The 26,996-nt window shown below is 36.9% G+C and overlaps 1 protein-coding gene across 1 annotated transcript in view; it reads right to left on the bottom strand.

The window, feature by feature from the left end:
- LOC126252922 (translation initiation factor eIF-2B subunit epsilon) overlaps window positions 1-26,996 on the bottom strand; it is an 82,392-nt gene that overhangs the window by 5,904 nt on the left and 49,492 nt on the right. The window contains exons 8-10 of the mRNA XM_049953910.1: window positions 12,098-12,301; window positions 10,160-10,440; window positions 9,900-10,052 (exon numbers count right to left, since the gene is read on the bottom strand). Of these exons, the coding sequence (XP_049809867.1) occupies window positions 9,900-10,052; window positions 10,160-10,440; window positions 12,098-12,301 (638 nt within the window). The remainder of the gene's footprint in view (window positions 1-9,899; window positions 10,053-10,159; window positions 10,441-12,097; window positions 12,302-26,996) is intronic.

Below are 26,996 nucleotides of genomic sequence, written 5' to 3'. Positions count from 1 at the left end.
TCTATGTGATTGCCGTAAGCTTAGTGACAACAGTGCATCCCAATTTAAGTTATACAATATAGCACTGAAGATGGTGACTCAGTGACAGAAAATCGATTTTGCAATAGTAAAAAATATACGACCAATGCTGTCTCTTTTTTCAAGTATAGATAGATGTATTAAAAGCAAAATTAGGAACAGCATTTGTCAAGTTAGACAAATCAAACAACTGATTGGAACTTCGTGGAGCACAAACAGAAACAAAGAATAGGATATTTAAAACTATTGTAGAATGTATAGCAAACTATGGAGCAGAAGTGACTGAAAGAATTAAGAAGAACTTCTTGTCAATGAAGATGGGATTTTGGAGGTGTTCCTATAAGTTAACACTATGGAATAAGAGAATGTACTGTGACACCACTTTACTGGATACAACTGAAGCAAAACAATGGAGGTGGCATCAAAATGTATGCTGTTTGGGTGAGGACGGATGGCCTAAGAAGATGGTGGAGTGGAGTCCAACTAGTACAGGAAGAGGATACATGAAACCAACAAGGGCAGAGAGAGTCAGAAGTGCTAAATCAGAGCAGAATTTGCAAGCAGAAGATTGGAAAGACAGGAGCTTTGGAAAGTAGGATGTGAGAAATAGCTGTAATGTTGTATTAAATCACATTTTTTTAAAAAATTAAAATATAATGATGAGCAGATAGAAGAGGCTGACTGCATTAAATTCTAACTCAATAATAAATTCATTTAGGAACTTACTGTAGACTTACTGAAATATCTAAACAAATATCTATTTGCAATATTGACTTTGTCAGGCATAAGTTATATAAAAATAAAAAATCTGGTCAACTTCACTTCCTTTCATTCCATAATATTACATGGGAGCATATTCTGGGACGTGTCAGTGTTATAACTAATTTTGATAATTCCATAGTCATAACAATTGTGACCTGCTGTTGGATGATGTCAATTTTCTCTTGTTGAATAGTGTAAAAAGTTGAGAGCATTCAGCTTTCTTGAGAGCCCATCATGACAGGTAGACAGTCAGGAAGGGACAGGACAAGAAGAAAATAATCACTATGGAGGAAAATGATCACTATGGCTGACATATTTCAGAGAGATAAATGGCTGACATCTTTCATGTGCCAAGCCAAATGAGTAAGAGTGCGAATGAGCAACACAGCTGAAGGTCAGAGATCAATTTCTCCATCAGGTTTCCTAGGGCAGATGTCTGAATGTCACACCACAAAATGTTCAGAAAAATTACTAATGCCTTAATACGCAACTGAGTTTATAATTATTAGCTGCTGCACCCTCAATTTTGCACTCATTATTGGGAGTTAATGGTATCAGTTGGTCCAAATAAACTGTCTTATCGAATATTAATTCATAGTCCTGTCTGAAATAAATTTCTAAGCAATACCATGTTTCTGTAATTAATTCAGGCTTCAGTAGCAACAAAAAACAGATTTCAGGAACATACTACACTACTGTATGGTCACTCCTTGATGGTTAGTGAGAGGGGGTTTATCACAGTGACCATACATTATTCCACCACCTCCTGATGAGGTGGCAGTCAACTGATTTTTCCTACATGATGTGATATTTTCTAACACAAGATGGCAGCTCACAATGACACATTAGTGCTTCAGTTGAGCCCCAGAGAGGTCTTCTGGACAGTGTCCAGCAGTGTGATTGCTGAAGTCATGACAGAGAATATAATGTTCCATCAGTTTTCAGGCATGCATCTGTGAGATTATTATTTTTTCTTCTGTTAGTTACTCCTACAGACATGAAGAATATCTCTCTCAAAGTTACACTCTAAAATTAAAGGTACTTGTCTTAAACATGAGGTAGCTGATACAGCAGTGCTTCAGTCACATATAAAATTAAGCCACTTCACAAGGAATACATCAAAGCTGCAATGAAAAGAGTAATATGTACGAACACGCACAAAATTGTTGTAAGTCAGATGTTTCATCATTTAGTTTAATGGTATGCATCAAAATGCCAAGCATTGAACACTCACAATGAAAATTCCAGAGAGTGAAAATAGGAGAAGTATTCTATAAATGCAAGTATTGTTCTGGTTAATAATCTTGTTTGTTATGTATTATCTTCAATTATTTCTTGGCCACCAAAGCCCAAAGATATGTGGATGGACCAGAAACTGAATTTTGTCATAATTCACTGAACTGCCTACAGAAATTCAGCATTCATCCAACACAGTTTTTTGTGGCTGGAGAAACTTGCTGATGTTCTGTGTACCATTCTTATAACTCAGTGACCTAATAACATTACTAAATCCACATGGAATCTCATTTTGTAATAGCTGATCATTTTTTTAATGGCTAGAAGGGTTAATCTATTCATTGTTTGATATTTCCCTGAATTTGCTGTTTGATATTTTCCATGATGCTGACTATTTGTGCAGTAAAATTCATCAGGTAGTGAGGAAGAGCAATAGACTTGGTGTTATTCCTATTCTCTTCCTCATTATGTGGTTGATATTATACTCTGAAGTATAGGGCATTTTTTATATTATATGGTGAATATCTGTATTTTTCTGGAACACCTGACAGTATTGCTCTTCATTCTGGATGCCGGCAGCATCAGATATACAGGTATCCTATCACTTTATAAATGCATATTTGTTGCTTATAGTAAACAGGATGTCCTAATCCTATGTTCTTCAATTGAACTGATTCATTCAAAAGCAATAGACATTTGACTTCTCCGCATTTCATTGAAAACATAATGTAAGATGCTAAGCTCTATTATTCTCTTTTGTTTTTATGCATTTTAATCAACTGATTAAGCCATAGTTGAAATTCATGTACAGTCTCATCAGCAGAAAGTCACTTAGCTTACAGGATGGTTGCAATTTCTATTAAATATGTGACATTCGGAGATTAAATACCTTGAGGGTAAAATGAATGACAAAATAACAGTGCAAGTGTTTCAAGTGCCAGTGAGCGTGTTGGTCCTTTAACACAATTAAACACAAAACACTATATTTTAAATACAAAATATTATGTTAAAATTTCCATTTTTTTTACAAAGATAAAGATCACACACTCCAAACAGAACAATTGATTTCTAGACCTCCTTTGCACTGTGCGTTTCAAATGTCATTTGTTTTCAAAGAAAGTCAACACAAAGAAGAACTATTTACTGAATTGTAGGTTGTGAACACAATCATCACTCCCCCCTCCCATTGTCAATTACTTGTATTTTTCAGGGAATTTCACAACTTGGCCACTTCAGGTAACGATTTGGTGAGACTCTTGGAGGTATGGGTAACTCATTCAAAAGTGAAGTGCTCTGTAGGTTTTCCTGAATGTCCACAGTGTTTTGAGTTCACAAAGATGAATGCAGGTTTCACTCTATCAAGTGAGATGCTAGTTGCCACATCCTTAACTTTTAACATGAAATATTTTCTTTTTTGCTCCAGGACTTCACAGGGGGCTTTATAGGAATGCACTAGTTTAGCTTTAACTTTGTCATTCCTCACAAATACACGAGTCACATTATGCGGATCTTTACTAACAAATGTTATTTCCTTTACCTTTTGGGAATATTCTGAAGGGCATAGTTTATCCATATGTTGGCATAAGGGAGAAGTGACTGCCGAAAGATCTATTTCTTGTTTGTTTTCTGACATTACAATGAAATCTCCAGGCAATATTAGAGTTGTGCCATACAGCATCTCAGCAGCTGTTGACTTACTTTCTTCTCTCACACAGCAACAAAGTCCTAGGAGAATAGTAAGAATTAAGTCACACCATTTATTTTTACCACATGCCCTGATGGCTGTCTTCAATGTTCTTTGGAATCTCTCTATTTTCCCATTTGATTGTGGATGATACGGCTTAGTTTGTGTGTACGTAGTACCACAAATCTATGCTAATGCACAGAACAGCACCTACTGGAACTTTGCTCCTTGGTCAGTCCCTATTTGGTTAGGTGCCACAAATCTAGTGATCCAGGAGTTATAAAATGCTTGTGTCACTGTTTCTGCTCAAACATCATGTAATGGAATAACTTTTTTCTACTTACTAAACAGATCAATGCACATTAAATAGTATACGAATTCATCTGAGGGAGGCAGTGCCCCAATCAGATCGATCTGTAACACCTTAAATTGTCCATTTGTGCTTGGAAACTAGTCATCAGCAGATTTAGTATGTACAGCTACTTTGCTCTTTTTGCATGTTATGCATTATTTTCTTCATTTTTGGATATCTTGTTTGATGTTTACCGTATTTACTCGAATCTACGCCGCACTCGAACCTAAGCCGCACCTGAAAAATGAGACTCGAAATTCAAGGGGAGCGAAAAGTTTTGGGCCGCACCTCCAAATCGAAACAAAGTTGGTCCATTGTAATATGAGACACAATTTAGGTCGAATGAATGACGATACAGCTACAGTAGTTTGGTTCGAGTCGTAAGCTTAGCAGTTAAGCTTTCCAGGTAGCCATTGCTATGCGTCAAGCTCTCCGTCCGTATTTATTCGGGTAACCTTCCTTTTTCACGTGCTTCGTCCGGTTTGAATTGATTGATTATTTTTCTTTGATCCGATAAGTGCCGTTCTCTTTGTTATAGGTGTTCACGTCACTCTATGCTGAAAATGCATTACTGTACTGTGCCATGCATTGTGGAAAAAAAAAAAAGAGGAATTGTCTCATAAGCGAAACAATTGCAAGAGACTGCTATTTGTTGTTACTTACACTGCTGCTTTCTTTGATAATGATCAACAAGAACCAAATAATAGACTGCGTATGTTAGAACGAGAATTTAGCGAAAATTTTACTCCGTTTGAAAATCTTTGCAGGCGCCTCTTTAGTACATTACATTCTGCATAGAAATTAGAGTCATCTTAGATTTAAAAATCTAGTCAATTGCCGTGCTTCGTTTCTGACTGTATCACTATTAGGCATAAGAATAATACGAATATAAACATGACATGATATGTATATGCTTCCGCGTTTGCTGTTGTCTCACTCTAGTTTCGTAGTTTATTAGGCAGACAGGATTTAAATGAGATAGCAGCAAACACGAAAGAATACAGGGCAAAATGTTTATATTCGTATTATACTTATGGTGAAGAGAATACTGCATGTGATTCACAATTCATAAAAGTTCGTATTAGCAACCATCTCTTCTCACAGGTAGGAAAAAATTCAGAACGTCGAGTTGGCCATATTGATAAACATCCCAAACAGTCTTGCTAGTCGGATTTTCGCAGTACATTGAAATGCTGCGACATTCGAAGATGAACAGTACGGTATTTGTATTTACTTCGTTGGATAATGCATGGAAATGCAGTGGTCGAAACTCGAGGCGGAGAAAAAAAGCTCGTCTTCCACCTTTTTTTTTTTTTTTTAATTTTGTTTACTGACGCAGAGGTTTTGGCGCCAGTATTTATCTTTGTGCCTGCAAACTTGCAAAGCATGCCTGTGTACTGTGTGGCGCTACATAGTCGACGGCAGAAGTTAGTTGTGGCGGCACCTACCAACATTTTTCAGAACTTCCGCGTACTTTGCACTCGATTCTAAGCTAAGAACAAGAAACGCAATTGATTATATACATCTGAAAGAGCGACTGACATACTACTTTTCCACATAGTCACCAAACACACTGAGACACTTATCATAGTGGTGGACAAGCTTTGAAAGACCCTCGTCACAGAATTCTGCCGCCTGAGACTTCAGCCAGTGAGTCACACCCGCCTGGAGTTTTGCGTCATCATCAAAGCATTGCGTTGCATGCCAGTTCTTCACCTTGGTAAACAAGTGGAAGTCGCTTGGTGCAAGATAGGGGCTGCAGGGCGGATGAGGGAAAATTTCCCATTTGAATGAATTAAGGAGTTCTTAAGCTTGCCATGTGAGATCGGGAATTGTCGTGAAAAAACAAAATTTTGGACATCAGCTTTCCTTGGCGTTTGTTTTGAACTGCTCTTCTAAGGCTGTGCAAAGTTTGACAGTACCGGGCAGAATTTATGGTAGCTCCACGTTCGAGAAAATCAATAAGAAGAACCCCTTGCCTATCCCAAAACACTGTCACCATTAACTTCCTTGTTGACAAGGTTTGCAAACTTTTTTTTTTTTTTTTTTTTTTTTTTTTGGGCGGGGGGGGGGGGGGGGCGGCGACCTTCATGTGCTCCCACTCCATGGACTGTAATTTTGCCTCGCAATTGACGTGTTAAGTCTCATCACCAGTTACGGTTTGATCCAGCAATGAATCACCATGTTTGTGGTAGGCCTCCAGAAATGGCAACATTGCCCACATTCACTGTTCTTTATGGTGCTCTGTAAGCATTTTGGGCACCCATCGTGCACAAAATTTGTTGTAGCCTAGATTTTGAGTGACAATTTCAAACAACAGTCCGTGAAACTTGTGGAAAAGAAAGTGAAAGCTCCGTTATTGTGAAGCGACGGGTTTCACGAATCGTTTCATCAACTTTAGTGACAAGATTGTCAGTCACAATGCCCGGACATCCACTATTCTCTTCATCATGAACATTGGTTCGGCCATTTTTAAACCAAATGCACCTTTTCCGGATGGAACATTCACTCATTACGTTGTTTCCGTACACTCTGCACAGTTCACGATAAATTTCTATATGTTTTAGGTTTTTTGCCAACAAAAACCATATCACAGACCGCACCTCACAACTGGTGGGATTTTCAATTGCAGCACACACTTCAAATTTGAATATCGAAAAAAAAAAAAACAGACGCGCAGAGATGTTCTCACTGTCACGGATGCATGCCAACTGAGCTGTCGAGCACACACATACCAAAATATACGTGATCAGTGAGTGCCTAGTGGCATCAGACAAAAACATTCCCTACTTTCTGAACAGCCCTCGTAGATTGGTTGTCAGCCACATACTTTTTTTCCCAAAATGAATCTGATATCTGTCACAATTTGTGATATGAACTGTAGGTGACAGAACTGCATATAAATTGGTTTATTGTTTTGTTGTTTAAAAGCATGTGTCGAAGGAGCATGGTCAATGTACATGGAAATTAATGCCCTTCAAGAAAGAATTTAAAATACCTTACTGCCATATACAAGCTGAGAAGTTCTCTATCATTAGCTGAATACTTGTAATGGAATGGTGAGAAAATCTGGAGGGGAAACCAGTTGTTTTTCACATTCCTTCTTCTTTTAGTTGCAGCACAGCACCAGATGCAAAATGAAGTATCTTCAAAGGATACAAGTTCATTGTTTACATTCAGGAATGTTAAATGGCCTGCATTTTCAAGAACCATTTTGCACTTTTTGAACTCCTTTATTGCATCTTTTGTCCACTGAGTGCTTACTTTGTCATTTTTCTTGATGTTCTTCAAGTAATCATTCAGGACAGCTTGATGTTCTGCAGAACATTCTAAATGCCTTCAGTATAAATTCAGTATTCCAAGGAAATGATGTAATTTGACACAGTCCCTGGGCATTTGAAATTAGTTATCACTTGTACTGGTTTGGGCCTGGTTTGGTACATTCTGGAGTAACCAAATGAACTAAAAAGTTAATTTCTGGAACTCCAAACACATATTTGCCAACATTAGTCCTTAAACCAAAATTGCTCAATTGTTCAAACAGGATAGCTAAATGCTGAGTGTGTTCTTCTGGAGAGTTAAATCTATCAGTGTGTCATCTAGGATATGGAAAACAGAAATCTAAATCTCTCAAAACTTCATTAATAAATTTCTGAGAGGTACTGGGTACATTCCTGAGGCCAAATGGCATGATACTGAATTCATAAAGTCCAAAGGGTGTGATCACAGCACTCTTTTCCTTATTCCTTTTTCAGCTAGTGGGTTTTGGTAATATTCTTTCAGGAGACTGACTTTAGAGAATAGTTTCTTGCCAATAAGGATGGAATTTACATTGTTTACGTGAGGAACTGGATAGCAGTCAGATAGGTTGCAGTCAAAAAGAGATCAGTAGTCTCCATAAACTTTCAACTGACCATATGGCTTTTCTACCACGTGCAGAAGACTAGCCCACTGAGATTTAGAAGGAAAAGCTATATAATGATTCATTAGAAACTGGAATTCTCATTTAGCCACATTTAGTTTTTTGGATCTGACCTGCAGGCTTTTGAGTACACTGGAGGGTCACTGCTGTTGCACAATGTTTAACATCATGCTTCATTTCTCCTAGCATAAGAGTGGTTCTTGTCAGTTCACGAAATTTTTTATGCAATTTGGAGTATTTACAGCTAGCATCGTGTGAACTAACAGAATCACACAAATCAACTGTACACTGGAGTGCAGCCACGTCACTGAGTATTATTGTCAACTAATAATTTTCTCTTCAAGTCTATTAATAGGCCAAAGTGATGAAGAAAGTCTGCACCAATTACACCTTTTGTTGTGCTGGCTAAAATAAAAGGCCACTCAAAAGTGTGTTTTAAAACTAAAGAAAGATTCAATAACTTTTTTCTGTAAGTTGTAATCTCAGATCCATTTGGAGCATAAAGTTTTTAGTCTGCCTCTTTAACTTTCTCCTTGGGACACACTGACATATTGGAAACATCAGCACCACTATAAGTCAGGAAAAGTAACCCTAAAGTTTTATCTCTCACAGAGAACTGATAGTGGCAGCCTGGTATAACTACTGTGGCAGAACACTCAGCCACTACTGTGTGTGCCAATGGGAGTTTTCCTCACTTTTCCATTGGCAAGATCAGATACACTCCCCAGCTCTGCAATATGAATCCTAATGAAAATAACAATAGCAGTACTTTCCTGACTATTGTATATCAGCTTGCTGTGGTCTCTGCTATGAGAATGTCATCGTGAGTGATAATGTTGTTTCCTAGATCTGGATTTTCGGTCTTTGGTTTAGCACTATTTGATCCTTACCAGAAGATCTTTCACTGCTATAGAAGAATCACACCCCACAGGGGAACTTCAAATGAAATTGACTGAATTTCCTGAGTGCTTTGCATTTCTGTCATCTGGTCAGCCATTTGTGCTAGTTTGTCTACATTTTCTTTGGAAATATTTTGTTCACTACCAGGAAGTTTGCCTAGACAGAGTGTCTTTAAAATTTTATCTGAAACATTTGTTGCTCCATAACCTTTCATTTTCTGAAGCATCTGACTGGGTCTCATATCAGCAATTTCTAATTTGCTAACTTCTCCCTTAATTTGACTTCTTACTATCCTTAAAAGTCATTCACAGTCTTTCTTTAGTTAACAAATATTTCTTGCTATCATCACTATTCACGAGATCACATTCATTTTTGACAAACTGGGGCTTTAACTTTCTAATAAGTAACTGAATTTGGTTGCTTCATTCTCTATTCCTGTGAAAGTGAATTGTGCTTTGACCTGACAAAACCACACATGAGGCTTTTCAGAGTTCTATTTTACTATCATATAATATTTGTGCCTTGTTTAGCTCATACCAGGGTCACCAGTTGTTGGTGCTGTTGTATAGTTAAAACACAAAACCCCATATTTTAAATTTAAAATATTATTTGAAAATTTCCATTTTTTACTATGACTAAGATCACACACTACAAACAGAACAATATCTACACCTCCTCTTACAATGGGCATTTCAAATGTCATTTGTTTTCAAAGAAAAATAATGCCAACACAAAGAAGAACTATTTAGAGAATTGTAAGTTATGAACATAAATATAAATCTACAAGCTTCACACACAGGTGAACATATTCATCTGTGGTCCCTCTTTCTGCATTTTAAATGTTAAACTACAATTTACTAAATGAATGTATTAAAAAAAGTCGAGATTTGTAGCACATGATACAAATGAGACAAAATTTCTCTGTAAACTACTTTTGCAACACTAGTAATTAGTGAAAAGTTAAGTGAATGTGAGGAGCAACAGTGTGTACGAGAGAGTGTAGAGCACTGTGTAATTGTACTTACTTTCTTCCTAACAACATCAGAGACAGTGGATGCTTCATCTGGTGACTTATACCATTGTAATATAATGTCTTCATCAAGAACATCGGCATCATACAGCCATTTCAGAATTTTTAAAATCACTTCCAGCACTTCACTTCTGCAGCCTGCTGTGTACTAATAAGAAAAAGAAAACATTTTACATAACACTTAAAATATACTTCTAATTTTAAAATGATAGAATACATGACATCTACATTAAGAATGAATAAAACGGGAGTTACCTCCATTGCCTTCAGACATTCTTTCTGTGCACTCTCATTCCGCAAGTAATTTTTAAACAAGGGCATGAAGTACTTCAAATGCATCTGAAGCTCTGTAAGATAAGCCTGAGCTGAAGACTCTGTTGACAAGTTCAACACAGCTCGCACCACATGATAATTAACTTCATCCATGGTGACATTATATGCGTATCGAGAAGAATTTATTTCAAGGATGAGATTATCACAGTGCAGTTTGTCATCAAAACCCCTTGTAAGTGAATCCAGAACTTCATTGTAGAACACTGAAAATAAGAAATGTTTCATAAAAAGTAATTCAGATAAACAAGCAATTTGTATATGTCTCACATAAAAAAGTGATACTAATTATAAAGTTTATTAATGAAATACTTAACATAACACAAATGAAAAATGAAATTCCCAGAATAATGTACACTAAAAGAAATATTCAAGTTGCCAACATACGAAAATTATGACATAAAAATTGTGTTATTGAGTTGTAGGAGTTGCTTTCCCACTCCCCCCCCCCCGATCATAAAACGTACAGCACATGTCCAGAAGATAGGGGAAGACATCATATGGAACTGCATAGTCAACTCAACTATGGTTCCAAAGTCAGGTGTCATACTGCTTGGCTTTTTTTTTTAATACTTATATTATGAAGGAAGGTTGAAACATGATTTTTTTAATTTAGAAAATGCTTTAGACAAGGACTATACAGCATGAAATTTACAGAACCGATTCTTTGAAGTTGTAAGCATATAATCAAATGTTTCAGCCTTTCTTGTGAGATATGCTGAGACCCATCCTCAGATATATTCTTTAGAATCATCCAACTTTCTCCAGAATAGACTCAGATAAAACACTGGCCAAGTAAGGCAACTGGAAAGATTTAGGCTGTAAGGAAAGTGCAGTAGTGTCATTTTTAGTAGTGTACGTGTGTGTGACATTATTTTGATGTTTTGATGTAGGTTTCAAGCATGTAGATAGAATTCGGGGCATATTTATTACATGTAATCAGTACAAATTTTAAAAGTGTACCTAACAAACTCCAGTAAGTGATATGAGTGGGTGAATTATATGTTGAACAACCATTCAAAAGTCGTAGAAGGAAATCACTTACATATCTTTGACACTACCAATTTAGCCTAATGAATATGGTTGTTTTAAATTACTAGCATTCTGTTTGGAGAACAGTAAAAATAGTGCACACTGCCAAGTACCCCGATCTTCTTTCTTTCAAATGAAAATATACCACAAATCCTTTCGAACACATGATTTTTTCCCTCAAGAGGGAGTAAATATGCTTGGATATAAATTTCTTATTTATACATCAGTCTAACAGATCTCTGCCCAACTTTGTGAATAAAATGCACCAACAGCTGCAGTGGCTAAGTTCTTGCTAAAAATATCTGTTGTGCATTAAGCTGAGACAGAGTGGCACACTATTTTACTTTACAGAGAGAAATTGTATATCAGAGCCATTGATTGCAATTATTATTCTTATGCATAGAAAGCTGTAATCAGTTTTTGTTGCCTCATAGCCGTATGTTTTCCATGTGGGTTTCCAGTTACCCTCAGTCTCAAAAACCTAATGTCTTCATTTTCACTACAGCTCTTCTGTCATATGGGAGTAGAAGTTCACCCTCAACAGGATTACTTCATTTTGTGATTCATCTACATTGCTTTGCTTTTATTTTGCCATTAGATATGTATATTGTGCTGGTACCAAACAAGCCTACAATCTCAGTTGTTTACTTTATTAGAAGTTTTCTTTTCATACTTCTCAGTATATGGGGGAGGAAAAAAACACACAAGAAAAACACATAGTAACCAACTTTGACACTTTAATAACATTGGTACGTAAATCTCAGCAATTATATACATACACATACAGCAAACAACCCATTATTACAAAAACTATACACATGACACACTTACAACTTGTGTCATCTGGAACAGGGGACGCTCTATACGAGATTTCCTCACTCCCTGATGATTCTTCACTGTAACCATCATATTCTTCTTCATCAGATTTTGTGTAGAAGCCAGAATCATGTAGATTGCTAACATCCTCTTCAGACTCAGAATCATATGACGGTTGGATGACATATGACTTCTCACCTTTCTTCTCGACTTTCACAACTGTAACAATGAAATTTATTTACTAATAGTAACAGAAAGTAGGTGTTCTTGTCGAAGTGCATACATGAATTCCACCTGTACAGCTGCCATGATTAGAATAATTTAGAACTGTTAATTACAAATTTGCATCAATGTTAAATATCAATGGACACAAAATGTAATGATGGTAAACACATATAACAACAAAGGATTTTCTAATCTGGAGACTTCCAACTGTACAACCATCAAATACTACTTTTGATTAAAAAATTCTGAGTGAACTATCCCACCTTCATAGCTTTGTTAGTTTCTACAAGTATTCTGTGGCTAGGATTTTTTTCCTACCATACTTTCTCCTGAAAGTGTTAGGACAGCCAGTTCATCAGCCATGCCTGGGTAGCTCAGCCAGGTAGACCACTGTCATAGAAGGTAAGTTTCTTTGTTGGAGTCCCAATCAGGTACACAGTTACAATAAGCCAGGAAGTTTCAAAATACTATGCTGAGAGAAAGATTCATTCTGATGATATATTGACATTCTAGAACACAGCTGAACAGCATCCTCTATATATTGCGCATATATAAAAAGGGCTGCACAAAAGCACAGAATGTTGAGCATTGTCTACTTGGATTGGTAAATACTGCACTGAAGATAATTATTCTGGATTGCTACCAAAGAATGTCAAGCAGCAGATTTTCAAAGTCTGAACAATGCCATGTTCTTGCACTTTATGACTGCAGAGTGTAGTGTTGTATACACAGGGCTGAGCCCCTGCATACTCAGCCCTGCATTATCCCACCTCTGCGCAGGTACTTTGGTCACTAAGCCCCTTGACAACCGTTTCACCTTTGGCCTCCAGAGTGATTGCTGGTCACATTGTAAGACTAAGCTACAGACCACAATGACTGTTGCTGCTGCAGTCGCTGTGGACAGTGCTGTCCTACACCTTCACAGGCTCCCAGACACTACAATGTAAACACCTCTCTGGAAGACATCACTTCCACAGCCCCCAGCCTCTACTGACGACTGGCACTTCGTCCTCAAGGGCATTGGCTATGTATTGCCCCAGAAGGTCATTCCGCTGTATTCTTCAATCATCACAGAAGGACATTTTCATTTTATTTCATGTGTGGACTTTTGTCACTGAACTGTATTGACTTAGATCATTTCCAATAAACAAACAGTGTTACTTCAAGTGTGGCAATCAAATCATTATTAGAATATCAGTGATAGGTCATGGATCCTTATTCAACAAGAGCATGCCAAATGTTGCAGCACTGCTACACGAGTGCCACCTTCAACCACCATTTCTTCCTTGCATTTCTCAGATGTGTTGTTTACATTTATTTCTTAACCTCTGATGACAAATAGTTATCAATCAGTGGCGCCATCAATAAACAGATTGGTCTTTATCTGTGAGTCACGCCCAATTTTTAGCCGAGAATGTAATACGTCATAGAGGTATATGCCATTCTCCTCAGTGCATTATCCAGTATTACACCAGATGTATACCAAGCTTAATTAACGGTAAGCCAATTGGTATCAGAGGGAACAATAGCTGTTGTAAAGTAGTGCAACACATATTTATAGCCGAAAGTATATCTTTCCTTCAGCACATTTCTAGGGATGTGTTTCAACAGGGCAATTCCTATTCAATTTTCCAAAGAACTAACAAGATGTCTTTTCAACATAGCATATCATTGCTTCTACTCTGGCATTCCTACTTACTCGACAAAGCATTCACTGGGCATGTCTGGGACTTTGTAGATCTGTGAAACTCTTGTAGTAACCAATACAGTGTAGCTTTAGATCTGGATAGGAGATATCTTGAATGTTACATAGTGTAAAGGCATGTACTGCAATTCATTGAGGTTTTACCATATACTGACTTTCAACATGCGATGCTATTTTGTACTCTGCACATTTTATCAATTGTTTTATTGCTATTGATCATATGATGACTATTTCTTGCAATTTAGTGGATGTCTAGGTTCAAGACCAGACTTGTCATATACATGTGCAACACAAAAGAGTTCTCCAAAATGAAAACGCTTTCATTTCAGCAGTGTAATTCACTAAACAAAAATAATAGTTTTTTCTATTAAAGAAATTAGGAAATTGTGAACAAAAAGAAATAAAGTAAAATAACAACCTTCTGCAATACAGGTCTATAACAAAGGTATGATTTTTTTTTATCTGTGACTGTTGCATAGAATATTTTGAATTTCCTGCACTAAGTTCAAAAAGTATACCACCAAGTTACGTGATGTATGTGTTTTACCCATCCTGAAGTTATAACAAATCCAGGAAATTCCACTGCACTTTAACAGCTGCATACATTTGTATACTTAAAAAAAAAGTGTACTATTTTATGTGAGGGCTACCGCAGACTACTATTTAACAAAACATATGTAATAGGCAAAAGTGAAATGAATAAAGTTACCTGTCTGCTCACAGAGACAGGACACTGTAGATGTTTGTGTATGTGTGTGCTTTGTGCTTGTATGCTCTGAAGAAGAATGAAAACTCACAAGCTGAGGTATTACATTCAAGTTCTTAGTATTGCTCAATGCTTACATTACACATAGAATGTTTATCTCTCCTCATTCCATTGATTGTATCTAACTTGGAGGTGTCCAGTACTGCATTATCTTTATATTTATCTAGTGAACAGGAGTATGTTCTAACTTTTCTGGGTATGCTGGAAGTGAAGGTGACAGCTGCCAAGCAGACTCATCACAAGTCCTCTCCTTGGCTATCATAGGCCAGAAATATATTCCTTTGGAAGTCTTGAAATGTATAAACTATTGATCACAGCTATCAATTGATTTTGAATGTTTAAACATGATATTATACGTCCCAAAATCTAAACTAACTTCACCCAGTTACTGACATTTTCCGAAACTGTCTGTTCTTCCCATCTAAATGTTTACTTCGCTGAGCAGCTCCACCTAAATCTTTCCTACATGCCTCTATCATTCTGCAAGAGTACAACAGAACATATTTTACAAATTACTCTTTATTTCCAGAGCATGCTCCTTTTGTTAAACAAAACATTCATGTATTAATGCACCTCACATATCTATATTGTTTTCCTATTATCAGTCTTCTGTATGTATTGTTATATTTTAACATTTTCTCAGTGTACATTCAATTTAACAGATTTGTGAAATGTAACAAACTATTATTTATAGAAGGTGATTCAGGAGGAATAGTACACATTCAGGGATATTACACAACGATCATTCAGAACAAAAAAGGTCTAGTAAACACGGGCTAAATGCATACCTTAAGACCTATGAGCACTTGTTCAGTATAAGAAATGTGTTTTGAAGTAGCAAAGATGACAAAGTGCTCACAGATCCTAAGGTGTGCATTTTAGAGCCCATGTTTTCTAGACATTTTTGCTTCGAATAATCTTTCCTGTTATATTTCTGAATATTGACCACTCCTCCTCGGACATTCAGTATTGTACATGTTGGAGAATGTGTCTTATCCTGGAGATCAGCAACAGTATATTGTTATTTTATTTTGCACATAATAAGTATAAATTGCATAAAAAATTATCTAAGTAGCAACTTGGTTTCATTATACCATGAAATTTACAGAACACAGTTGGCTATCCTATATACTAAATTACTTGTTTCTCAGACACATTTATAATTCCAGCCACCAGAAAAAATATGTTTTTAAATTTTTGGCTGTTATTAGGCAGAAACTGCATTATATGATTCCCATGCTAACAGTAGAGAAAATATATTATGTTCCAATTCTTATTAGATAGCTAAAATAGGACTGCAAAGGCAAATAAAGCTGAATTCTGTAAACAGTCTGCAAATTACTTACAATATAAAATGACATTTTTCTGTTCTTTAGTGGAGTATATGCTGCAATCAACATTTTTGACAAATTACAGTTGTATGTTAGACCTTAATGTGAACTCAAACCAACATCAAATTTTAACTTTCACAAGTATTTGACTCTATAATCTGAGGTAATTAATACCAAAATAGGTAACTGTCAATAATCGTACAAGTCCATTTCAAACACATTGGAAGCTTGGTGTTGAAAACCTATTTAGACTGCCAAAAACACTCCACATCATTTATTTTTCTGCTACTTTCTTGTAACGTCTATCTATTTGAGATTTTCAACTACCCTAAAGAGAAAGTATAATCTACTGGTTCTATGACTTCATTGTTAATTTGCACTAGTTTCCTTTTGATAACTTCGTTATACTTTATTCTAGTCTTGATTTCAGATCTACTTTCGATGTGCTGAAGTTTATCTGGACTAGGAGCAAATCACATAATGCTGCCAGTAAAATCAAGGAAGGTCAAGTATATTCCATTAACACATAATCTCTTTATTTTTCCAGTTTAAGTATCTGAAAAATTTCATGTAGGAGTGCTGGAGCACTCAAAATGTTATTGACTCTATTGCCCTAATCCTCTTTGAAATCTGAATTTCTCAAAATCTCATTAAAGTCCAATGTAAGCTGCAATATAGATGTACATATTCTGTATTATACTAACATTGGTTGAAGCACTGCCCGATTTCTCAAAGGCTCCAAGAACAGGTTTTGTTGAAATCAAGACAGCACTTTCTCAAAATCTACAATCCCTAGGCAATTGTCTCACATTTTTGAAACAACTGACAGTAAATAATTTTGGAAGTTCTTTTTGTATTACTTAACCTCCAGCAGAAATCATTCGAAATGAAGCACTATCACCTTCTGGCATCTTTCCTTTATTTATCTATTGATTGGCTTGGTGTTCCTCATTTGGAATTATTTCCAGCATGTAATTATTTTTATTATTTATACAATTCTGTACTATATTGAAGAACGGAAATACACGAACACACTAATTTTATGGGACTTAGCTTATCAAAGAATTAACTATCATATGTGGAAACATGTACTATCTTTCATACTCCCTTTGTCAAAGAAGTTCCAGGGCAGTTTTTTTTAGCTTGTAATATTAAAAAGGAAAAAAATGTCCTTGAGATGATCTTGGCCATGTTTCCGTGCAAACAGACTAAATGGCAGTGCTGTGCTACCAACGCACTGTTTGGATTCTTGGCACATTTCTTAGGAGAGACAATGTTTGCTGGTTGTGTGCAAAGAGTGAACATTAAATTCTGTGTTACACTCAGGAAAACATAATGATTAAGCAGGCACATGTAAGTGAGGCACTTTCAGGAAGTCATGTTTTTGAGTGACACAGAAGATTTCACGAAGGCAGGGATTCAGTGTAAGCTAATCACAGAGCCGGTCGCCTGTCTACAGCACATACCGATGCAGACATCGAGCACATTAGGCAGTTATTGCAAGAAGATCATCAAGTAACTGTGCTTGCGATAGCAGGACAACTCAATTTGAATGATATGTGTATGTAGGGAAATAGAAACTTAATGCAAAACTTGGCCCTTGCACACTAACAGACAAACAGAAAGAAAGAGGAAAGACAAAGAATGTCAGCTGAACTACTAAGTAGAGCTAGATGTGATCCCACATTCCTGTGAAGGATTATTGCTCGGGGTGAAAGTTGGAGCTACTAGCATGAACCTCATACAAAGTGTCAAAGTACTGAATGGCGTAGTCCTGGATAACCAGCCTCAAAAAATATCAAACGACAACCATGAAGAACAAAGACAATGTCGATCACCTTCTCTGATAGTAAAGGATCAGCTCATCATGAGTGTGTTTCTCCAGGTCAGTAAACCAAACTCTTTACATCAAGGTCTTGAAATGTTTGTGACAAGCAATTTGATGTAAATGCCCTGATTTGTGGCATTCTCAGGGCTGGTTCTTGCTGCATGACAATGCAAGACCCTGTATTGCTTTATCTGTTACTGAGTTATTGCAGTCCCATATCGCTCGATTTTTTCTTGTTTATGCAATTGGAAAGGCAACTGAAAGGAAAGCTTCATCAAGATATCGCAGATGTCCAATGGGCTGTGATAAATTAGCTTACAAGTATCACACTTGAAAATTTTCCTGCTTGCTTCCAAGACCTCCAGAAACATCAACAGCTGTGTATAGATAGGGAAGGGGACTACTTCAAAAGGAGATAGGATCATTACTTGGTAAGTGCAATTTTCTATTTAAAAAAAAAAAAAAAAAAAAAAAAAAAACTGTCCTGGAACTTATCTGACAAAGGGAGTATATGGTTTCCATTGTTAGTTCTTATCAATATGTATGCCCAGAAACTGTACCCAACTATGTATCTGAAGTAACACAGAAATGTTATCTGCTTATACTATTACTATACTATATAATTTTAGTGAGGAAGTTTAAAATTGTTGTAACATTGCAAGCATTAAGAAGTATTTCTGTCATGTTTTTGCTTTGATTCATCAGAACCTTTATGCCTCCTTTAATTGATAGATAACACAATAGCTTCAAATTTATAAAATGTATAAAAATTTCCCAGGCAAAGAAATGCTCCAAGATACAATACTACATAAGGTAACAGAGTGAAAGTAGGCATATTATGAAAAGGATAGATTGCTCTTCACCATATGGTGAAATCATTTTGTTGTGCCTATCTGTGACTCAACATACCACTATGTGGAGAGTAGTGATCTATCCTTTTCATAACTTTAAAATTATTCTATCCTGGATTTCCCACTGAAAGGAGGCACAGTTAGTCAGGTAACTATTTGCATGTTCTGTCACCATAATGGCAACCTCTCACTATGAAGTAAGCTTTACAATTACAGTACAGTTTCTTAGAATAGAGCAGCTTGTCAGGTAGATACAAGTTCATTTTGTGTTTGGAATTAATTTTATGATCTATTAGAGCCTTTATGTCATGGGAGAGAACAGATTTTTATGGCTGAATATCTCACTCCTTTCTTTGCCACAATACAGATGAGTTATGGATAGTTGGATTCCATTGGGAACCATGTGCTCAATGACTGCAATATTAGTATTGTAAACAGCAAAATTGATAGCACGAGTCGTAGGATGTTTAGAATCATTCATTAAATAAAATCAATTTCAGTCACTGTGTGATATCTTCAGTGCAAATATTAGTCTTGAAGACTAATGTAACAAGCGCAAATATTACATCTTCAACATGGCATCAATATACAGGAATATAGCAGCTAACAAATAAATTTTGAACAAATTGTTCAATAGCTGCTATGTTGTAATACATGCTCTTATTACATGCTGAAGTTGTAATATATGCTCTTATCAGATGAGTCTTCAAGACTTTGCACTGAAGATGGTCACACAATGAGTGAAATCGATTTGCTGTAATTAATGTTTTCAAACATCTTATGACTGATGCTGCCAATTTTGTTGTTTACATTAGTTATGGACAGTGTAAGTTATTTCTCCTACTAGTGTTATATTTTTAATGTTCTTGTTGTCAGTTGGGTGAATCAGATATTCACTCTCCGGCAAATAGTAAAAAAGACCAACGAATTTAATGTTGGTGTGCATAATCTTTTCATTGATTTAAAATCTGCATATGACGCAATAAATAGGGATAAACTTTATGAGGCAATGCGAGAATTTCGGGTGCCTGAAAAGTTGGTGCATTTGACTGAGGTCATCCTAAGGCACCCCAAGTATACTGTGTGAGTGCAACCTAGGCCATCACCCCAGTTTCCCACACAAACTGGGCTAAGATAATGGGAAGGGCTTTTCTGTCTACTCTTCACTTTGGTACTCGAAAAAGTGGTGCGTGAATCGGGTATCCAAACAAGAGTTACTATCTACTGTAAGTCTGTACAACTGTTGGGAGGATATGCAGATGATTTGGACCTAATGAGTGGAACATTTAGAGACCTACAAAATGCCTTCTCAACTCTAAAACTGAGGGCAGAGAAGATGGGCTTGAAAATTAATGAACGAAAGACCAAGTAAATGTATGATGGTACAAATCAACCCTTAGAGCCCACAAAAACCCTCAATGAAATGACGTTTGAGCGAGCGGAATGTTTCACTTATTTGGGCACAAAGACAGAAGCAAATGGCAGCACTTTGACTGAAATTGTGGCCCACTGAAGTGTTTCTAATCAATGTTATTTTGGAATGCTGCAACCTTTCATATCCAAGCTCCTATCATGAAAGACTTAAGTACCAACTCTATAAAATTCTGATACACCCAGTACATAAGTATGGTTCAGAAACATGGATGGTTACAAAACAGGGTGAATGTAGACTGAGATCACATGAAAGAAGTATACCGAGGAGAATGTCTGGACCTGTGTGTGAAAATGGGAGTCGGAGAAGGCGAAGGAATAATGAGCTTTATGACTGCAATAAGGAGGATGATGTGGTCAAGTTCATAAAGTTGTGTAGATTGAGATGGGATGAGATAGATCCTGCAAGGAAAGACTGCTGCATTGAACCTGGAGGAGGAAGAGCAAGAGGATAACCGAGGTTGGGATGGAGTGATGAGGTTGGAGTAGACACTGCCCGAGTTGGTTGCTGTAACTGGAGGTCTACAGTGAAGTCCAGAGAGGAATGGCAGAAAATCATCAAGGAGGCCAAGTCCCATCCTGGGATGTAGTGCCAATGTGAGAAGAAGAAGAAGCAGAAGAATGTTCTTGTTTTCAAATTGTGACTGATTGTAAGCAGCAAACTCCATAATGGAGTAAATGTACTGTGATGCAGTTGTCAGAAAGCCCAACTTTTAAAGAAATGTCTGCAAGAGGTTCTAGGATGGACACCACATATTATCCTTATTAAACACTTCTGTGCAACAAACACTTTCTTGCTAATTGACTAAATATTCCAGAATATCATGCAATAAGACATTAGCAAATAAAACAAAAGGTACATCAACTTTTTGGGACTTTCGTCTACAATATCTGATATTATCCTAAACACAAAAGTTGCACGGTTAGATATTTAAGGTCTGTATTTACTGATTTACCCCCATGAGTTATTTGTAATGCTGCAATCAGGAGTGCAATGGTACTGGGTTCCATATTTTGTGTTTTATGTAAGTTCAATGGCAGCCCATGCATTTTCAGAGACAAATTATTAATTTTCAAAAAAAAAATTATTTACCTTTTTAATTATTAGGCAAGGTTATAATGCTCACATCATCAGCAGAGAAAACTATTACTGCTTCTTAGATATACGATAGAAATTCATTCATATACTGTACAACAAGAGCCCAGTATCAATCCCTGTGATACGTGTGTAGTGATTATTCTCCATTGCGAAGATACTGATTCATTGTGTACATTCCTTGGGTTTCTTAACTAAGGTCTGTAATACCATAACATTTGAGCTTCTCTAAGTGTGTACTATGAACTGCACAATTAAATCCCTTTTGAAAAGTTACAGAAAATACCAGCTGGCAATATTTTGCAATTTAAATTTCATATAAACTAATTTATAAATTGGAAAAATGGCATGATCAGGGGGGAGGCCCTTTTGAAATCCAATTTGAGACTTACTAATTATCTTATTTTGAGAGAAGAGTCTTATGATTCTTGCACGTTCAATCTTTTTCCAGTACCATTGCGAGGGAGGTAATTAGTGAGACTGGTAAATATTAATATCTGCGTACTTGCTAACCTTCAAAAACAAAAAACCAGGAGGTTCAGCTTCAAAAATCGGGAGAAACAGGAGACATAAATGATACAAAAGCTACAGCTTATTTTTGTGTAAACACAAGAAAACTGACTTGAGTCTTCCCCTGTGATGTCACTTACCAATTTCTATAAACTTTAATACATATATTGATTAAAATTGAGATATCTTGGGTCTAACAATGATTAGTAAAAATCAGGAGCAACAACGGAACAGTCTGCAAAAAAAGTGGAAAATTGTGTTTCTCCCACCTAAATCGGGAGAGATGGCAGGCATGTATCTGTCTTACTGCCTTTCTTGTGAAGGGATATGACAATAGCATGTTTCAGTCAGACTGGAAATGTGCCCTGTAATAGTGATGTGTTGCATATGAGACTTAATTCATTACATATATGTGAAGACTAGGATTCCAGTGATTTACTTGAGATACTACCACCTCCATGAGTGTCTTTGGTTTTGACAGAGGCAATTACATTCTTAATTTTTTTGGTAGAGTAAGGAATAATTGTGATTTAGCTGTATATATGTGGCACAACTTCTTGCATGTATTTTCTATTGCTTTATCACTTAAAACTACCATGCCAATCTTCTGAGCTACTGCCACTGGGGGGTTAATAAATAGATCAGCTAGCTGACTGCTATTATTTATTGTTTTGCTGTTTTCCTTAGTAGCAAAGTCCTCACAATAGTTAAGTTATTTCTACATTTCTCTTTTAACTTTTACCCTTTAGATGTATTTTTATTATCTGAATTATTAATTCAGACATTATACAGTGTTCCTTTTTTAAATTTTTAATCACTTTTCTTAAGACAGATCAGTATTCCTTGTAATATAAAGTCAGTCTACTTCTCTGTTTGTCCAAATCACTTCACAGAATTTCCTTTTCCTTGGATGTATTTTGACTCCTTTTTTGGTGTATTATTTGTGTTACACTAAAACTGTTTTCTTGTGGAAGCAGTTGTTAAAGATTATTAGAAGGCTGCCTGTAAATGAACAATGTAGGAAAAGATAAGAGTGCTACTTACGGTAAAGAAGACATGTTAAGCTGCAGACAGGCACACCAAAAAGATGCTTGCACAAAGCTTAAGGCCACAGCCTTCATCAGCAGAAGGCAGTGATGAAGGCCGTGACTGGAAGCTTTGTGTAAGTGTCTTTTAATTGTGCTTTTCTGCAACTTAACATGTCTCTCATGTTTTTGTCACAGTAATAGTGGAGATTAGACTTAAAGTAATCAGCATTAAGTTTCAATGCAAAAAGATATTGTGACTAGGAAAAGTCCTGACTGTCTGTACGGTTAGGAATGGATTTGGCATGTTCAGTTTAACAGGTAGTGGGATGCCCTTCCTGTCACCACCCTGTTAACCTTTGTGATGGAACATGTGTGCCCCAACTGCCTATGTATAGTGTTTGAGCAAAGTTTTCTAACTGTTTATGAATCACGTAGCTGAGGCAGGACCTGGGTATCAGCCCAGTATTCATCTAGTGGGATTTGAGAAACTGCTTAAAAACTACATCCAGTCTGACTAGTATGCCAACCCACGTCATTAATCCATCAGGTGTGTTCAATACATGGCCGGTGCACCTCCAAGCCCCGGACGCAGAGCATTAACATGCACCGCTATCTGGGTGGGTGATCACTATTTATTATAACAAGGCATTTATTTACCATCCAGATACTGAAGGTCATTTACATTCCATTCTATTTTGCAATAGCATCTGTCTGAGTATCAATTCCCAGACCTGTAGATTAGTGTTCTTTTAATTGATGAACATCAAAATTTTCATTACAAAACAGATTTCTAGCAGATGATCAATTTCCTCTCCTACTTGCACTAACAACTATTCCATCAGGTTGATTTGCTAACTTCCTAGCTTTCTATCCTCCAGATTCTTAAATACTGATATTATTACTAAGTGTAATACAAATGTATGAATTATAGCTCCTCTCAGTGTCTGAATTATTTTTTGTCTCCACATACCTCTTACTGTCTTACTGGTCAGAAGTTTTTTCTTCATAGCTGTTCCACCAACTCAGTTCCTATTCTAAAAATCTCCATCCAGAACCAAATCTATGAAATAAAATTGTGTTTATTTTTCAGTGCCTGTTTTATATTCCTCTAAAGATTCAGACAGAGAAAATTATTTGCAGCTTCCTTATTGTTCTGGCCCACATCTCGTGGTCGTGCGGTAGCGTTCTCGCTTCCCACGCCCGGGTTCCCGGGTTCGATTCCCGGCGGGGTCAGGGATTTTCTCTGCCTCGTGATGGCTGGGTGTTGTGTGATGTCCTTCGGTTAATTAGGTTTAAGTAGTTCTAAGTTCTAGGGGACTGATGACCATAGATGTTAAGTCCCATAGTGCTCAGAGCCATTTGAACCTTATTGTTCTGAGTTCCAACTAATTCATGAACCATTGATAAACCCAAAAAACAACCTAACCCAATTAATTCAGTAAGATCTTAATGCAGTCCATAGCTGTTGAATTGCACAGCAACAACCAGTATATGAGGTGCTTGCACCACCTGCTTCTCTGTTTGGTCAGTAGATTGCTCCTTGTGTGAAAATACAAATGCAAAATATTACAATCTCAAATTTATCAATTTTGCTCCTTGGTCTGAATGAGGAATTTTTTCACTGGAAACATTTTTAACAGTTGAAAACCACCATATGTCACTTTAACAGACACCATACAAAGATAAGTAAGAATATTGGTTGTACAATGGAATCATGTCGGCATCACTTTACTAGTTATATTGAAAGTTAGTATTTTGGTCACTGGACATGTTTTCACTTATTTTTCTGCTTGAGTTCCACTAGTAATGACACTTACATATAGATAGTGAAATTCTGAAAACATTTTATTTTCTGTGTTAAACCTACTTTCCAATGTTTTACAATCAGCAACTAATTAAACATCAAGAGACATGTCAGACTGTGACATAACTATGAACAGGCATTTATTATCTTTACCATAATGTTTCTAATGGACACCATGAAATTCAAACCTGTTGTTGTTGTTGTTGTTGTTGTGGTCTTCAGTCCTGAGACTGGTTTGATGCAGCTCTCCATGCTACTCTATACTGTGCAAGCTTCTTCATCTCCCAGTACCTACTGCAGCCTACATCCTTCTGAATCTGCTTAGTGTATTCATCTCTTGGTCTCCCTCTATCATTTTTACCCTCCACGCTGCCCTCCAATACTAAATTGGTGATACCTTGATGCCTCAGAATATGTCCTACCAACCGATCCCTTCCTCTAGTCAAGTTCTGCCACAAGCTCCTCTTCTCCCCAATTCTATTCAATACCTCCTCATTAGTTATGTGATATACCCATCTAATCTTCAGCATTCTTCTGTAGCACCACATTTCGATAGCTTCTATTCTCTTCTTGTCTAAACTATTTATTGTCCATGTTTCACTTCCATACATGGCTACACTCCATACAAATACTTTCAGAAACGACTTCCTGACATTCAAATCTATACTCGATGTTAATAAATTTTTCTTCTTCAGAAACGCTTTCCTTGCCATTGCCAGTCTACATTTTATATCCTCTCTACTTCGACCATCATCAGTTATTTTGCTCCCCAAATAGCAAAACTCCTTTACTACTTTAAGTGTCTCATTTCCTAATCTAATTCCCTCAGCATCACCCGACTTAATTCGACTCCATTCCATTATCCTCGTTTTGCTTTTGTTGATGTTCATCTTATATCCTCCTTTCAAGACACTGTCCATTCTGTTCAACTGCTCTTCCAAGTCGTTTGCTGTCTCTGACAGAATTACAATGTCTTCGGCGAACCTCAAAGTTTTTATTTCTTCTCCATGGATTTTAATACCTACTCCGAACTTTTCTTTTGTTTCCTTTATTGCTTGCTCAATATACAGATTGAATAACATCGGGGATAGGCTACAACCCTGTCTCACTCCCTTCCCAACCACTGCTTCCCTTTCATACCCCTCTTGACTCTTATAGCTGCCATCTGCTTTCTGTACAAATTGTAAATAGCCTTCCGCTCCCTGTATTTTAACCCTGCCACCTTCAGAATTTGAAAGAGAGTATTCCAATCAACATTGTCAAAAGCTTTCTCCAAGTCTACAAATGCTAGAAACGTAGGTTTGCCTTTCCTTAATCTATTTTCTAAGATAAGTCGTAGGGTCAGTATTGCCTCACATGTTCCAATATTTCTACGGAATCCAAACTGATCTTCCCCGAGGTTGGCTTCTACTAGTTTTTCCATTTGTCTGTAAAGAATTCACGTTAGTATTTTGCTGCTGTGACTTATTAAGCTGATAGTTCGGTAATTTTCACATCTGTCAACACCTGCTTTCTGTGGGATTGGAATTGTTATATTCTTCTTGAAGTCTGAGGGTATTTCGCCTGTCTCATACATCTTGCTCACTAGATGGTAGAGTTTTGTCAGGACTGGCTCTCCCAAGGCTGTCAGTAGTTCTGATGGAATGTTGTCTACTCCGGGGGCCTTGTTTCGACTCAGATCCTTCAGTGCTCTGTCAAACTCTTCAATCAGTATCATATCTCCCATTTCATCTTCATCTACCTTGTCTTCCATTTCCATAACATTGTCCTCAAGTACGTCGCCCTTGTATAGACCCTCTATATACTCCTTCCACTTTCTGCTTTCCCTTCTTTGCTTAGAACTGGGTTTCCATCAAAGTTCTTGGTATTCATGCAAGTGGTTCTCCTTTCTCCAAAGGTCTCTTTAATTTTCCTGTAAGCAGTATCTATCTTACCCCTAGTGAGGTAAGCCTCTACATCCTTACATTTGTCCTCTAGCCATCCTTGCTTAGCCATTTTGCACTTCCTGGCAATCTCATTTCTGAGACGTTTGTATTCCTTTTTGCCTGCTTCATTTACTGCATTTTTATATTTTCTTCTTTCATCAATTAAATTAAATATTTCTTCTGTTACCCAAGGGTTTCTACTAGCCCTCGTCTTTTTACCTATTTGATCCTCTGCTGCCTTCACTATTTCATCCCTCAAAGCTACCCATTCTTCTTCTACTGTATTTCTTTCCCCCAGTCCTGTCAATTGTTCCCTTAGGCTCTCCCTGAAACTCTGTACAACCTCTGGTTCTTTCAGTTTATCCAGGTCCCATCTCCTTCAGTTCCCACCTTTTTGCAGTTTCTTCAGTTTTA

The sequence above is a fragment of the Schistocerca nitens genome, chromosome 4 (genome assembly GCF_023898315.1).
Source record: "Schistocerca nitens isolate TAMUIC-IGC-003100 chromosome 4, iqSchNite1.1, whole genome shotgun sequence".
Lineage (NCBI taxonomy): Eukaryota > Metazoa > Arthropoda > Insecta > Orthoptera > Acrididae > Schistocerca > Schistocerca nitens.
The sequence above is the reverse complement of the archived record's forward strand: the minus strand, read 5'-3'. Positions and strand labels throughout refer to the sequence as shown.